The 17,663-nt window shown below is 42.6% G+C and overlaps 1 protein-coding gene across 3 annotated transcripts in view; it reads right to left on the reverse strand.

Moving 5' to 3' along the window:
• The window catches only part of LOC129700311 (uncharacterized), a 78,317-nt gene that overhangs the window by 27,915 nt on the left and 32,739 nt on the right, over nt 1–17,663 (reverse strand). For all 3 annotated transcript variants that reach the window (XM_055640687.1, XM_055640685.1, XM_055640684.1), the window contains one exon: nt 4,460–4,629. In XM_055640687.1, the coding sequence (XP_055496662.1) occupies nt 4,460–4,629 (170 nt within the window). The remainder of the gene's footprint in view (nt 1–4,459; nt 4,630–17,663) is intronic.

Genomic DNA, 17,663 nt, shown 5'->3' on the forward strand with positions numbered 1-17,663 from the left:
TAAATCCATGCTGACTCCGATCCTGTTACTGCTATCCAAATGTGCTGCTATTTTATCTTTTATGATTGACTCCAGCATCTTCCCCACCACCGATGTCAGGCTAACTGGTCTATAATTCACTGTTTTCTCTCTCCCGCCTTTCTTAAAAAGTGGGATAACATTAGCTACCCTCCAATCCACAGGAATTGACCCTGAATCTGTAGAACATTGAAAAATGTTCACCAAAGCATCCACGATTTCTAGAGCCACCTTCTTAAGTACCCTGGGATGTAGTGCATCAGGCCATGGGGATTTATCAGCCTTCAGTCCCATCAGTCTACACAACACTATTTCCTGCCTAATGTGGATTTCCTTCAGTTCCTCCGTCACCCCAGATCCTCTGACTAGTACATCAGGAAGATTGTTTGTGCCTTCCTTAGTGAAGACAGATCCAAAGTACCTGTTAAACGCATCTGCCATTTCCTTGTTCCCCATAATAAAATCACCCTTTTCAGTCTCATACTTTATGATAATTTCAACAACTACAAGTAATAATTGCCATATCACCTTCAGAAATATTCCTGATATTAAATAGTTTGCACGTTCTTGTAAATCTATGTGGAGATTTAAACTAATATGACTAATTTACTATTTTTTCATCCAGTGATGATTAAATTTAAGTACATACAAGGCTTCACATTAACCGACCTTTGGAACACACGTAGTTGTTTCATTAGGGTCGATGACATAGAAACATGGAAACATAGAAATTAGGTGCAGGAGTAGGCCATTCGGCCCTTCGAGCCTGCACCGCCATTCAATATGATCATGGCTGATCATCCAACTCAGTATCCCGTACCTGCCTTCTCTCCATACCCTCTGATTCCCTTAACCACAAGGGCCACATCTAACTCCCTCTTAAATATAGCCAATGAACTGTGGCCTCGACTACCCTCTGTGGCAGAGAGTTCCAGAGATTCACCACTCTCTGTGTGAAAAAAGTTCTTCTCATCTCAGTTTTAAAGGATTTCCCCCTTATCCTTAAGCTGTGACCCCTTGTCCTGGACTTCCCCAACATCGGGAGCAATCTTCCTGCATCTAGCCTGTCCAACCCCTTAAGAATTTTGTAAGTTTCTATAAGATCCCCTCTCAGTCTCCTAAATTCTAGAGAGTATAAACCAAGTCTATCCAGTCTTTCTTCATAAGACAGTCCTGACATCCCAGGAATCAGTCTGGTGAACCTTCTCTGCACTCCCTCTATGGCAAGAATGTCCTTCCTCAGATTTGGAGACCAAAACTGTACGCAATACTCCAGGTGTGGTCTCACCAAGACCCTGTACAACGGCAGTAGAACCTCCCTGCTCCTATACTCAAATCCTTTTGCTATGAAAGCTAACATACCATTCGCTTTCTTCACTGCCTGCTGCACCTGCATGCCTACTTTCAATGACTGGTTTCAACACCCAGGTCTCGCTGCATCTCCCCTTTTCCTAGTCGGCCACCATTTAGATAATAGTCTGCTTTCCTGTTTTTGCCACCAAAATGCATAACCTCACACTTATCCACATTATACTGCATCTGCCAAACATTTGCCCACTCACCCAGCCTATCCAAATCACCTTGCAGTCTCCTAGCATCCTCCTCACAGCTAACACTGCCCCCCAGCTTCGTGTAATCCGCAAACTTGGAGATATTGCCTTCAATTCCCTCATCCAGGTCATTAATATATATTGTAAATAGCTGGGGTCCTAGCACTGAGCCTTGCGGTACCCCACTAGTCACTGCCTGCCATTGTGAAAAGGACCCGTTTACTCCCACTCTTTGCTTCCTGTTTGCCAGCCAGTTCTCTATCCACATCAATACTGAACCCCCAATGCCTTGTGCTTTAAGTTTGCATACTAATCTCTTATGTGGGACCTTGTCGAAAGCCTTCTGGAAGTCCAGATACACCACATCCACTGGTTCTCCCCTATCCACGCTACTAGTTACATCCTCGAAAAATTCTATAAGATTCGTCAGACATGATTTACCTTTCATAAATCCATGCTGACTTTGTCCAATCATTTCACCACTTTCCAAATGTGCTGCTATCCCATCTTTAATAACTGACTCTAGCAGTTTCCCCACTACCGATGTTAGACTAACTGGTCTGTAATTCCCCGATTTCTCTCTCCCTCCCTTCTTAAAAAGTGGGGTTACGTTTGCTACCCTCCAATCCTCAGGAACTACTCCAGAATCTAAAGAGTTTTGAAAGATTATTACTAATGCATCCACTATTTCTGGAGCTACTTCCTTAAGTAACCTGAGAGTTAGTTTAGATGAGCACTGATCAGCGTACAACAACCTCTGAATTTGACTCAATAGTTGTCAAGGTTAACTTGAGAACTGATACCTGCCCTTAATGAAGTTTTCATCGACATCCTAAAATCTCCAGAAATGACTACGAGATGAGAATAAAAATGGTGTCCTTTTGTTTATTATTTTAGAATTGATGTATATAAGGGATACAAGTCAAAGCAGACTACGGTCAAAACTTAGTTTTCTTGTTCCATAGCAAGAAAATCAAGAAACTATGGCTTTCTTGCCTGTCTTGGGTGAATTGGGGCAAAGGGCTGTACATGCTGCATGACTCTGTAATTCTATAACTTCAATGCTGCTTTATTTGTCTCATGTGTAAATGCACAGTGACATTATTTTTACACCTGCAGGCGCCGCCATGTTTTGACACCATTCCCAAAGTCAAGTCCGCCTGTGCGCTCAGTCCACCAGAGCAAATCCTGATCCAGCCCACTAACTGACATCCCTCTCCATGCCCGGTCATTTGTGTCCTGGGGGGAACCTCCTGCAGCCAACCCTGAAGGCGCAGGAGGCATTACCACGGTTCAACCTCCTACCGGCCCTTGCTCCTTGCGTCTCACATCTCCAACGGCTCCCTCCTAACTTCTTTTCATGAAAAGTTGCTTGACTGGCTATACTTTTAATTCTGTTTTGTACACCAGTGACTCATAGAGAGATCATGGAAAATAATATTAGAAAATGATGCATTTTGTCATTCAATGCATTAGTGAACTTGATAGGTTTCATTTCGAGGTTACATCAGCACGAGTGACCAACAACAGGCTGCCGTATGAGGAACAGTGAAGGCTAAATACAGATTAACGCCTAGAAAGTACGGTTGACTATGTTAATGATTGAACACTCAGTTTTAACAGCTGCATTAATCCATTTAAAATAAACCATGGTATTTTGCTTATGCGGTGTACTTTAAGCAGTCATCTGCTAATAACACCAGCACTAATCTCTTGTTTTAAAACCCCTTCAAGCCTGTAATAATGTTCTCAAATCAATCGTGGAGCTACACTGCAGCAGCAATGCCGATAACACCCTGGTGTCTCTCAGTTGAGCCACCTCTTCACGCATCCAGTTAAGAAACAAGGCTTTCGTACATATTTTATATATTATTATAAACACAATTATAGAAATAATACATTTTACATCTTTATTCTTAGCAGGAGCTCAAACATTGATGCCACTGAAAGAACCATCTTACTGCACAATCTTTCCTTTACTTTCAGGAATATGTTTCTGTCAGGTATCTGTTTAGTTTAGTTTAGAGATAAAACATGGAAACAAGCACTTTGGCCCACCAAGTCCGCACCGACCTGCAATCGTCCTATACACCAACGCTATTCTACACACTTGGAACGATTTACAATTTTTCTCACTGAAGCCAATTAACCTACAAATCTGTATGTCTTTGGCATATGGGAGGAAACCAGAGCACCCGTAGAAAACCCATGTGGTCACAGAGAGAACATACACACATTGTACATTCAGCATCTGTAGTCTGGGTCGAACCTGGGACTTTTGTGCTTAATGGGAGCAACTGTGCCACCATACTGCCATAAATCTATATTCTCTGTGTTGTATTTATTAATTTGGTTTCAGCAAACACCTTTTCAGTAGTTATTCAATGGGTAGGATCTCATTGGTCGACACAAATGGCTGGAGTAACTCAACGGGTCAGGTAGCATCTCTGTAGAACATGGAGAGGTGACGTTTCGGGTCGAGACCCTCAGACTGTAAGGGGGATGGGGGAGAGAAAGCTGGAAGAGAGCAGAGGCAAGACAAAGCCTGGCAGGTAATAGGTGGGAACAGGCAACGGAAGCTTTGATCAGCAGATGGTTGGAACAAAGGCCAGAGTTGAAAACAGAAGGTGTGAGACAGGATCGAAAAGTTGTGAATTGTGAAGGGATGTAGAAGGGGGAGGAGAGAAATAATTGTTACTTCAGCATTTTGTGTCATTTTGTGTAAACTAGCTTCTGCAGTTCCTTGTTTATACATTCGTTGATGAATCGTTTAGCCTCAGTGAACCAGATCTGAATGCACTGACAAAACCATTTTGTAATGAGGTGATGCACCAACACTAAATGCAGCATAAACCATTTTCCAATAATGAATGCAGATCATAGAATGCTACCTTGGAACGTGGTTGGTTCTTTTCTGATTGAAGGCACTCTTGGGTTCCAAACACCCGGCTTTGTGATATTTGTTCAATGGATTTATTGACAGGTGACCAGTGAGGCGAGACTCTGTAGTTGAATCAATGATGTAATCATTTTGCTCTGGGTTTTGCTTCGTGGATCTTAACTGCAAAAAGAAAGATATGAAACCGATTGTGTCAAACTGATAAATCACAATATCAGCAGTGATATTCATTCAAATCAAACATGGGACAGCACAGTGGTTCAGTGGTAGAGTTGCTGCCTTACAGCGCCAGAGATCTGTGTTTGATCCTGACTATGTGTGCTGTCTGTACAAAGTTTGAACATTCACCCTGTGACTGCATGGGTTTTCCCCAAGTGCTCCGGTTTTTTCCCACACTCCAAAGGCGTACAGATTTGTAGGTTAATTGGCTTCGGTAAAAATTGTAAAATTGCCCCTAGTGGTTTACGATAGTGTTAATGTACAGGGCGATCGTTGGTCAGCGTGGAGTCGGTGGGCCAAAGAGCCTGTTTCCGTGCTGTATCTCTAAAGCCATACCTCTTAATATAAAAAAGATCCCAGATTATCTTTCAGAACAAAAAAAATTGGCAAAGAGCCAAATGATATAGTAGGTCTGTTGACTACAAGCAGTAAAAACAGCGACAACTCTTCAGTTTGATTTCTACCACTCACAAAATATGTTGATTTTTGTGTTGGAGGTTAATCTGCTAAGCTTCGAGTTAAGTTGTAAGAGTCCCTCAAGGCACTATCCAAGTTCAACTATTCTTCCTTCCCAATAATGTACAAAGTAGAAAGGTAAACTCAAGAGACTGCAGATGCTGGATCTTGGAGCAAAAGATACACTCCTGAAAGAATTTAGCAGATTAGCAAAGGGATGGTGGACGTTTCACTTCAAGACCCTGCATCAGGACTGAGAATGTGGAGGGAAGGAAGCCAATATAATGAAATGAGAGGGGGTGATGCGGCAGATTGCTTGGTGATTATGTAGAAGCACATGGGGAGGGATATGATGAACTGATTAACCCGGTAAAGGGCCTGTCCCACTTTCACAACCTCTGCCGAGTTTGCCCTTGACTCATACTCGCAGCATGGTCGTCACGAGATCATAGGAGGTCATAGGTAGGTCGTGATGCTAGTCGTAGGTACTCGTGGCATCAAGTAGGTCAGGGCGTTTTTCTAGCCTGATGAAAAATGGTGACGAGTAAAAAAGGTTGTGAATTAGGTCGTGAACATGGGACAGGCCCTTAAGGGAGAGGGAGAGGAGAGTGTTGATACTGAAGTTGGTACGTGATAGATGAAAACAACAAAAGAGAAAAATAAAATTTTAGACAGATGGATACATGTGGAGGAAGGGAGAGGGAAGGATAGAGGGCAAAAGCTGATCAATGGAACCATACAAGTGAGGAATGATAGTCAGATGCAACAAAGTGGGGAGGGGATCGGAAGGGTAGGCTAAGGAAGAGGAAACCCAGATAGACATGCATGTGGGTGATGGGCAGATGAGGGGAGGGTGATTAGTTTGTTACAAGGGCAAGGGGTGGGGAGGGCAAAGAGCAAAAGGTGAACAAAGGGATAGAGGCCCTTGAGTGGCCTGGTGTAAGTGGGGAAATGTTCATTTCCACTAGCCTGAGCCACATACACCAAGGTCTGCACATGGGCCAGTCACACAAGTATCTTGTTATGACCATCTCCAACAGGAAAATAAAAGAAACAAAGTGATGGAGTAACTTAGCGGGTCAGGCAGTACTTCTGGAGAACATGGATAGGTGGTGTTTTGGGCTGGGAGAGTTTCTTGTCATATTCCCTTGACATTAAAGGATGGAACAGTGGAGCAGCTGGTAGAGCTGCTGCCTCAAAGTGCCAGAGAACCTCATTCAATCCTGACCTCGGGTGCTGACTGTATGGAGTTTGCATGTTCTTCCCATTATTGCATGGGTTTCCTACCACATCCGAAAGATGCACGGGTTTGTAGATTAATTTCCCTCTGTTAATTGCCCCTGGTGTTCAGGAAGTGTATGAGAAAGTTGGATAGCATAGAACAAGTGGATCGATGGTTGTCACGGGTCGAAGGACGTGTTTTCATGCTCTCTCTCTAAACTAATGAAATTAAAGGGTGTCACTATAGTTGCATCACCCCCCCATCAACAGGCTGGGCTAATGATGAGTCACCTTTGTAAAGCCGAGCTGGACCAGCTATATAGTGCTCACAAACCTACAAATTACAAAGCTTAATAAACTGCGGCAAGTGATAACACTGTTCCACCAACCGAGAAGTCGGCAATGTGACAGAGGACACTCTGCTTGCCTGCATGAGCGCACCTTAGAAATTCCCAACAAGCTCAATACTAGACACAAAAAGCTGGAATAACTCAGTGGGACAGGCAGCATCTCTGGAGAGAACGAATGGGTGAAGTTTCGGGTCGAGACCCTTCTTCAGAGGTCTGAAAAAAAGTCGACCCGAAACTTTACCCAATCCTTCTCTCCAGAGACACTGCCTGAGCCGCTGAGTTACTCCAGCTTTTTGTGTCTATCTTCGGTTTAACCAGCATCTACAGTTCCTTCCTACACAACGCTGAATACTATCCAGAACAAATCACTTCACTTGCTTGCCACCTCTTCTACCATCTTCAACAATCACTCCCACCATCACTGGCAAAGCATGGCAATAATAATGTCATCTGTAACAGACATCAGAACAATTCACTAATGTTTCTTCATCGGCACATCTGAAGCATGCAACTTATATCACCCAGAAGGTGGCAGTAGGTAAGCAAAAGCACCTACACTTGCACACTACCCACCAACTGACTTGGAAAACCAGCAATATCCCATACCTGGTAAAAATCCTGGGCTAGGGTGTAAGTAGATTACAAGCATCACATGGCGTGCAGTGGTTCCCAGAAATATATAATCACCAACTTTAGGATAACCATGGATGGATGATAAAGCCTTGCTTTACCACTGACCGATCCCTTGTATAAACTATTACCAAAGTAAAGGAATCTAAAGGAAGTACAAACCAGAAATATTTATGTTGCCCTGCGTTTAAGGGTATTCAATGAGATTACATAATAAACAAACGGATAAATACAGTAAGCAATGTTTCTTTCAATTGTCATGCAATTGTTTTGGCAGCAAGTCTGACTATTCACCTCTAATAGTTTTCGTTTTCATCAAAGCAAATTTGAAATAGTCATTAATCTCAGTACAGGAATTTGATTTGATTGATTTGGAAGTCACTCCAAAGTCACAACAGCTAAAGGATGAACTCTTTCACAGAAATGCATTTAGTTTAATACCAATGTAACAGAGGCTAAGCTGAAGCCAGCCCTAAATCCTGAAAGAAACAAAATCCAACATAATCCTCTCATTTAATTCTGAACAGTGGCAGATTGCCAATATTACATGTAACTATTAGGGGCGGAAGTACATATTCTGTTTTTTTCTGAAAAATGACTCAACGCCCGAAGTAAGGCTCGATATGTTAATTCTGGTCATATATTCCTTACAATATAATACAGTGCTGTGTTCACATTCAGTCCTGAAATAATAAATTACTGCAAGTCCACGCAGACCTACTAATTAATTAATTCATGACACGAAAAGCTACCTTTACAAACTGACAAACCTGAAAAAGACAAGAGCATTATTGTTTGTTAAATAGCCATCCGTGTTTCTGTTCGAGCTTCACATTTAAAATGGATATTTGGTACCACGTGCAAACACTTTTGCAACAACGTCAAATCATCAGTTTTTGCTTTATTAGAAAAAAATTAAATATGTATAAGGGAAAGAGTAAAAGAACGTATAACGCACTTTTAACACTACTCTCAGGACTAACGAAATGGGAGTGTACCTGTATTACAATTAAATTTAGAAATTTGAAAAACAATACACTTAGTGCTCAAATACAAATAAAAGAATGAGTTTGCTTTCATAAAAAATATTCTGATTATACTACAACGTTATTCCTATAGAACATGGCAGGATTTGACCCATATCAATGCCCCACATACAACAGTGGGTGGAATGTGTTTAATCTGTATTTTATGATGTGTATTGAGAAATGTCATGAAAACATGAAAGCTCTCAGATCTTCCTCAACAAACAAGATAAGACCTTTGTTCCTGATGCAACACACCACTATCCATGTTCTCCATGGATGCTGCCTGACCCTGTTGAGTTACTCCAGCACTTTGTGTTTTTTTTGTAAAAAAAAACATCTGTAGATTCTTGTCTCCACAAAACACCTTAACACTTTGGGAGCCTTTGGTTTCATTTATCCTTTAATGGGCAGTGAGGTTAAATCTATAAATTAGGTTTCCAAAGGTCTTCCAATGAACTGTTTCTATTGAAGATTGTGCCAGATTTTATTTTTCCAAAGTGGGAGTAAAACCGCTGCCTTTCACCACAAGCCTTAATTCTCCACTTCTTACACAATAAAAAATTTAGAAAGAAAACATCATCATCAATCAACTAATACATTTTTTTGTGCTTGTGCTGGTGAATCGGAGTATAAATTCTAATACAGCAATTACGGTGTTTACACCATAAAGTATTAGAGGGATTTAGTTCTCATCACATGAGGTATTGAACATGTAAACAGTTCTGAAGACAAGGTATTTTAAAACCTTTAATTTAACAGATTCTCTGGGGTCAAGGAAAGAGCCTTCACATCGCGGCTCTGTTTCCACCAATCTTTCTGCCACTACCCACAAGAAGCGCAAGACGCCATTGTATACAGATGCTGAGAAGCGTGTTAAGGTCTGGCTGAACAATTTCTAATCTTGTGACATGGACTCGATAAGAAGAACTGATTCTCTAAATTAAATGACATTTATATTGAAACAAAATGTGCAATGCCAGGTTCACCTCTTATTATCCTCTTATTATGCATATTCTTAGAAATATAACTGTGATATAGCACATTTTCTTAGCAGATACCCAACCTAGATGTAATTTCTGGCTCAGCAGCAGAAACCTATTTTGACATAGATAGGGTAGACTTGGAATAGATAGGGTAGACAATCAGAACCTTTTTCTCCAGGGTGGAGTTGTCCAAAACTAGGGGGCATAGTTAGGTCAGAGGGATAAATTTTAATGGAGATGTGCGGGATAAGGTTTTTTTTTAGCGAGACTGGAGTGGGCCAGGAATGCATTGCCAAGGGTGGTGGTGAAAGCAGATACAATAGTGGTGTTTAAGAGGCCTTTAGACAGGCACATGGAAGTGCAGGAAATAGAGGGATATGGATTACGTACTGGCAGATTAGATCAGTTGAACCAGGCATCATGTATGGCACAAACATTGTGGGCCATAGGGCCTGTTCCTACACTGTATTGCTCTACATTGTGTGTTCCATTTCTCCTCTTTACTGTCCAACTTGATTCTGCCTTCGCTACCAGCACAATGACACACACTGAGCTGGTGGTTGCATTGTCACATGTACCTAGGTACAGTGAAATTATTTTTTTGCATACATTTCAGTGAAAACAATCTTGCTATACATAGGCACAATCATACTTAAATACAAAAGTGTAAGAACAGTAGATTACACTGAGACAATATACAAGAGTCGCCATGTTTCCAGTTCACCACCAAGCTCAGTAGCTGAGCAACATGTACCATGTACCATGTCCAAAGCAAGCGCTGTCTGCAGAGGGCGCTCAGCATAGGACTGCTCTAGGCACAACCATGGACTGTTTAAATACTACCAAAGGCGCTATAGAACAGCAGTCGAGATTACCCGGCAGCTGTCACAATATACAAAGACGTACCTCGGTGACTGCCAATCACCACACCCCCCCCCCCCCCCGGACACATTATTTATTCAAATCGTTTTCCAGTTCGCTCACAGGGAGAGCTAAAGTATTTCGTAGCTGACTGTACAACATGACAATTACCATGAATCTGAAGAGGGGATGTAAGGGGCTGAATCTAAACTCACCTTTAAAAAGATCCCAAGAGAAACGTCCAGACAATATTTTATTTTAATTTTATTTTACCTAAATGTTTTTAATTAATTGAGGTTAAAGTATTTGAATTATTTATTATCAGTTATTTGTACCATTTTAAATGCCTCCAGTTAGATCAAGTCATGAGTGTTTCTCAGGCAACAGTCCAGATTTAGGATGATATCTCAGACCCTTATGTCTGAAATGTGAGTTCATTGGTTGGTTTCTCTGCCATTCTTGTTGTCTTTTCCCAATGTTTTTTTCTCTATAATGCGTTTAAAGTATGTCAATTCCCATTCATTTCTGAACCTCAAATTTTAGGCTATTTGCAAACTCGCAACTACATCTACCATAAGAATGGTGAACTGACAGAGGGTTAGAATCATAGAGAGAAACAGCACGGAACCAGGCTTTTTGGCCCAACTCGTCCATGCTGACCAAGATGCACCTTCTAACCTCTATGGTAAGTAATGGGAATTGTTCACCCCCGTCATTTTACATAGGTTAGAGATGCCTGCAATATACATAAACTATGTTGCAGTTAAGTGAAAAGGTGGAAAATGGGATGTTGACCATTACTGGGGCTTTAATAATTCCTTAAACCCTGGCAATATTTGTGCCATAATGGACAGGTTTATTTGTTATGTCTCTCAAATGTGCAAGAGCTTGGCAGAGTCTGCCAAACCTCAGTGCCTGCACATCCATACAGTCTGTCAGGAAGCGACTTTCATCCTTGTACTTAGGGTCTCAGAGGCGCCACTGTGCTACCAGTCCTCTGCTAAAAAGAAATTTGCTTTGAATGCACAGACACATAACAAATAAGATTTTAAAGGGAATCAATTTAAGTAATTTAATTATGATGCTCTGGTGCTTTATCTGCTGCAAAATCTGTTCTCTTTTGCTGCAGCCTGGTTACCTTTCCTGCTGCTCTCTAATATCCTATTTCATCAATAGATGTACAGCCATTTAAACTTTCATATCACTTTCCCATCATGGAAATGGAGACCAAGTCATTATGGAGCGTGTAATAAAAAGAACTGCAGATGCTGGTTTGTACTAACACTAGACACAAAGTGCTGGAGTGACTCAGCGGGACAGTGGAGTAGCAGCAGAGCTACTGCCTTACAGCGCCCGAGACCCGAGTTTGATCCTGACTATGGGTGCTTGTCTGTGCGGAGTTTGTACATCCTCCCCGTGACCTGCAAGGGTTTTCTCTGAGATCTTCGGTTCCTCCCACATTCCAAAGACGTACAGGTTTGCAGGTTAATTGGCTTGGTATACATGTAAAATTGGCCCTAGTGTGTGTAAGATAGTGTTAGTGTGCGGGGATCGCTGGTCGGTGTAGACATGGTGGGCCAAAGGGCCTGTTTCCCTGCTTTATCTCTAAACTAAACTGGTCAAGCAGCATCTCTGGAGAAAAAGGATAGGCAATGTTTTGGGCTAGGACCCCTCATCTGACCTTCCTCGTGTCAGAGGAATCCAAAATGTCACCTATCCATTTTCTCCAGAGATGCTGCCTGTCCCGCCGAGTTACTCCAGCACTTTGTGTCTATCGTCAATATGGACCATCTCTATTCAGCACTTTTAAGTTCAGCTGAAGATTCCTGAAGCAAACAACTTTTAAATGACAATTATTTACATATATATTGGATGGAAAACAGATGGTGGATTGGTATATTAACATCTAACGCTGTTTTAGCCATGATCCAAATTGCCCAATTGAGTTTGGACTGGGCATTTTCAATCACCGTTGTGACGTGAGAGGCATTGTGGGGATTTCTCACGCCATTAAATTTCACAACATTAGTTATTTTATCTGCTGCATTTCAACAAAAAGCTACAAGTTAATTTTCATTTTTAAGAGGCCAATTTACAGAATTTAATTCCCAGCCTGACAGAATCCCCCCGCCAGCCCATGCGTCATTTCCAATAGTTAACTTATGGTGGCAAAACTGTCTCCATCCAAACTTGGCCATTAACATTTCACTATCGACTGCATTAAAGTAGTTCTATGTTTCGTGGCCAGCGATCACTTGTCAGAGAGATTGGATGTGCACCAGAGCTATGTTAGATGCCATCTCTCACAGCAAAGTATGCTGGCTAAATTAACATAACTGTCCTGTTTCATGCTTTCCAGTAGGTAAGTCCGTTCATACAGAAAAAGTTATTTCAGTTGTCAAGAATTGCAAAAAAAAAAACGCTTTAAATTTTATGAAGTTTCTTGAATTTGGTTGTGTCTTGCACATTAACAATGAGATGAGCTCCATTGAAATATCAATAGTCCAGTCTGCTCTTGGTGTACTGGAGCTGTTCCTGCGAACCGACATCCCTCCCCTTGCCTGGCCATCTCTGTGTCCCAGGGCGTCTCCTGCACACTACCTTTAAGGCGCTGGAGGTATTATCCCGATTCACCCTCCTACCGGCCCACGCTCCTCACATCCGATGCCTCCAGCTCCCTCTTGGTTAAGTCATTGGACGAGTTTTTGTGTGGGTTACCAGTCTTGCCAACCGATGAGCATTCGGTCAGGTTCCCAATCACGCCAACCGACGTGCCTTAGTTGGGTTCCTGGTCCCTCCGATCGACGAACCTTCGGAAGGATTCCCACTCCCATTGACCACCGAGTCTTCAGACGAGGTCCCGCCGACCGACCAACCTTCCAAGGGGGCACCGCGGCTGTGGCACCTCAGAAAAGCCTCCACCATGAGGCACCTCAAGCCTAATTTACTAAAATTTTCTATTATGTATTATATTTAACAGTAGGTAGAACAGAAAGTGCACAAAATGATTTGCTCTTTTGATAACCACAATTTTTCAAATATGCACATCCACTCAATTTGCAAGGAAGAGTGACTGGCTTTTTATATATATCTAGAGCATTGAACATAAATATTGAGCATTTTGACACAGCATCTACCTATCCCTACACTGTGCTGTTCAGCAGCTGGATACAATGACCGACAATTATCAATGAATTCATTGCTACCAACACAAAGAGCAGTCCAGTTTGGTGCTGAAACCATGTTTTTACAGCTTCAAAATCTTTAAACAATCAGCAGCACTCAGTCAATCACGTGTCGAAATTTGAGATGACGTGTGGAGGAAGGCTATGTGATGGGCAAAAGTCCATCTTCCCATCATCTGCAGCATGTAAACCTAAAATGTTTGGAAGGCGAGGTGAGCCGCAAGAGGATTTTGATGCAAAAATCTCATATTCAGCATTGCTAATGGCCTCACAAAACTCAGCTCATGCTCAATGCCCCCCCCCCCCCCCCCCCCCCCCCCCTATAATCACCCATTCTGCACAACATTGAATGACACATATGCACCATTGTAGCAGGACACAGCGGTAACAGCAGCAAAGAACACCAGATGTACTTGCTGGTCCAGACGCAATGGAATTGTCTATCATTACAATACGATATGATGCAACTTTATTTATCCCTGAGGGAAATTGGTCTGCCACCAGCCAAAAGATACATAACAAGGCATTGAAAGTCATGTGCATTGTCACAATAATGAAATTTGACTAGTTGATGCCCAGCACATATGTAATATTGCACAAACATGAAATTAAATTATCGAGTGGAAAAGCCCAGGATGAGGGATGTGCAAAGAGGGGGGGGGGGGGGGGGGGGGGGGGGGGGGGGGAGAGTCAGTCTACCCCACGACAGAAGAGGGAGGAGATGTACAGTTTGATAGCCACAGGAAAAGTGGATCTCCTGTGGTATTAAGCACCTTGGTGGGACCAGTCTGTTGCTGAAGTTACTCCTCAGGTTGACCAGTGTGTTATGGAGGGGGTGAGATGTATTGTCCAAGATGCTCCGTAGTTTGAGGAGCATCCTCCATTCCGAAACCACCTCCAATTAATCCAACTCCACTCCCAAGTCAAAGCCAGTCTTGTTGATTCTGTTGGCATCCGTTGCCTTCGCCCTGCTACCCCAGCATGCGACAGCGTAGAAGATGATGGCCACCACCAGGCGGCCACAGTGGGCAGCGGTAGAGTTGCTGCCTTTCAGCACTTGCACTGCCAGAGACTAGGGTTCGATCCCGACTACGGGAGCTATCTGTACAGAGTTTGTACGTTTTCACCATGATCGCGTGGGTTTTCTCCGAGATCTTCGGTTTCCTCCCACACTCCAATGATTTAAAGGTATGTATGTTAATTGGCTTGGTGTATATGTAAATTGGCCCTAGTGTGTGTAGGATAGTGTTAATGTGTGGGGATTGCTGGTCGGTGCGGACTCAGTGGGCCGAAGGGCCTGCTTCCGCTCTGTATCTCTAAACTAAACACCGATTGATAAAACAACTGCAGCATCTTACTGCAGATGTTGAAAGAGCGGAGCACCCACAGAAAGTAAAGGCGGCTCTGTCCCTACTTGTACAATGCCTCAGCGTTCTTGGACCAGTCCAATTTACTGTCCAGGCAAACTCCAAGGTACTTGTACTCCTGGGTAACCTGCACATCCACACCCTTGATGGAGACAGGGGCCAGGGTGCATTACAGTGGCTCTCATCGTCAAATTCAAGTCAGCGGCTGTCTTAAACCAGTGAACACAAAACAGCATTTTCATATCGAGACCTTATTGTGTCCCACCTCGCTCACAACCCAAGAGGAACGCTGAAGTAAATCTGCGATGGCAGAGCTAGGTACTGGAGACCATATGACACATGACCTATTCCTACTCCTATCTTTTACTATCATTGACTCCTGCGCTGCAAAAGTCCGATTGTGGGTCCAAGAGGACATGATATACCTACAGAAATTAGAATGAACAGGCACAGGCCTTTTGGCCTACAAAGCCTGTGCCAAACATGATGTCAATATAAACTGATCTCATCTGCCTGCACATAACCCATATCCCTCATTTATCTGCATATTCAGAGAAATGGGTGCTAATGATTCAATTTTGGACCCAAAGTTTCGGTAGCAATAGATCCTGCTTTTTATTATTGGAAGCAAGAAATATTTGTCCATACATAATGTGTTAGAATAACACAGAACATCACACAAACCAAGGTAGGCACAAAATGCTGGAGTAACTCAACGGGTGAGGCAGCATCTCTGGAGAAAAGGAATGGGCGAAGTTTCAGGTCGAGACCCTTCTTCAGACCTTCGATTTAAACCAGCATCTGCAGTTCTTTCTTATCACTAAAACCAACATCCCTTCCATTGCACCATTCACACTGCCTCGGCAAGGCCACCAGCATAATGAAGGGCAAATGTCACCCTGATCACTCCCTCTTCTCCCCTCTCCAATCAGGAAAGAGGTACAGAAGTGTGAAAACGCATATCTCCAGATTCAGGGACAGTTTCTTCCCAGTTGTTATCAGGAAAGTAAACTATTCTATCAATAACTAGAGTAGTCCTGAGATACTATCTACCTCATTAGAGACCCTCGGAATATATTTAAATGGACTTTTCTGGACAGTATCTTGAAATACATGTTATTCCCTTTATCATGTTTCTGTACACTGTGGATGGCTCGATTGTAATCATGTATAGTCTTTCCATTGACTGGTTAGCACACAATAAAAAAAAGCTTTTCGCCGTACTTTGGTACATGTGACATTAAACTAAACTGAAAAGAAGTACAACAGGATCCCACTACTGGCCCCCAATCTTCTCATCTCCACCCCTTTCTGCTTTCCGCAAAGACCTTTCCCTCCCTGGTCAACTCGTCCCTTCCCACCCAAATCACCCCCTCCCCAGGTACTTTCCCCTGCAAAGGCAGGAGATGCAACACCTGTCCCTTTACCTCCCCCCTCGACTCCATCCAAGGACCCCGACAGTCTTTTCAGGTGAGACAGAGGATCACTTGCACCTCCTCCAACCTCATCCACTGTTTCCGCTGTTCTAGGTGTCAACTCCGATACATTGGCGACCAAGCGCAGGCTTGATGATCGTTTCACTGAACACCTCCGCTCAGTCCGCCTTAACCTACCTGATCTCCCGGTTGCTCAGCACTTTAACTCCCCCTCCCATTCCCAATCTGACCTTTCTGTCCTGGGCCTCCTCCATTGTCAGAGTGAGGCCCAGCGCAAATTGAAGGAATAGCACCTCATATTTCGCTAGGGTAGTTTACACCCCAGCTGTATGAACATTGACCTCCAATTTCAAATAACCCTTGCTTTCCCTCTCTCTCTATCCCCTCCTCCCTCCCAGTTCTCCCACCGCTTACTGTCTCCTACAACATTCTATCTCCGTCCCGCCCACTTCTCTGACATCAGTCTGAAGAAGGGTCTCGACCCGAAACGCCACCTATTCCTTCTCTCCAGAGATGCTGCCTGTCCCGCTGAGTTACTCCAGTGTTTTGTGTCTGCCTTTGACAAGAAGCACTGACAGTATGCTAGCATTGAAGTCCATTTCATAAATTTTACAGTGGCAGCTGATCTGTAACACCTGAGCATCCAAGCTCCAAACACAGAACCTTAGAATAAATGCAATTGAATTTTTTTTTAGAATTAGAAAAAAAATAATTTGCAAATTTGCGCAATGTTCTGACTTGCTTCTTAGATCATGTCTAGATGTTTTATCCAGCACAGGATGTTTTAATCAGGGTAATGCTTTTGAAATAATATTAACAAGAACAGATGCTAGATGCCTGTCTTGCATTTGAGGCCATTAGCTGAAGTACACAATAATAATAGGCCCACTGTATCATCAATATACTACATTTAATTTTCCATCTATTTAACTAAGTTTTAGCACAAATCATTTTTCTGTACTTAACAAGATTTTAAGTGGAAACAGCAAAGCCAAATATTGCCCTTAAAAAGTTATTTTTCCTTTAATTGCTCTGTTTGCCTGCCTACTGATTTAAAGATAGGGGCAATTTCCAAGAAGACATTTCTATAACAACCATATAAAACCACCGTGCCATCTATCAAAAAAAACATTTACTGTTTGTCGGTCTGCTTTTTGCGTGTAGTGTACATGATCATTTCTATATTTTGTTCTTTTTTGCATCTTTCCTGACCACTTCCTCTCACGCCTCCTATTTAGTTATTTGATCAAGCTTACTTTCAGAATTTTTAAAAACTATTTTAATGCATGCACATCATCTCCAAAGTTCCTCCTCTCACCTGTTCGCAAGTAGCAGAGTAGTTTACTTTAGTTTAGAGTTACAGCAAAGAAACAGACCCTTCAGCCCACCAAGTCCACATGGACCATCGATCACTCGTTCACATTAGTTCTATGTTAAACCACTTTCTCATCCACTCTCTA

This window comes from Leucoraja erinacea, chromosome 9 (assembly GCF_028641065.1).
Source record: "Leucoraja erinacea ecotype New England chromosome 9, Leri_hhj_1, whole genome shotgun sequence".
NCBI classification, from domain to species: Eukaryota; Metazoa; Chordata; class Chondrichthyes; order Rajiformes; family Rajidae; genus Leucoraja; species Leucoraja erinaceus.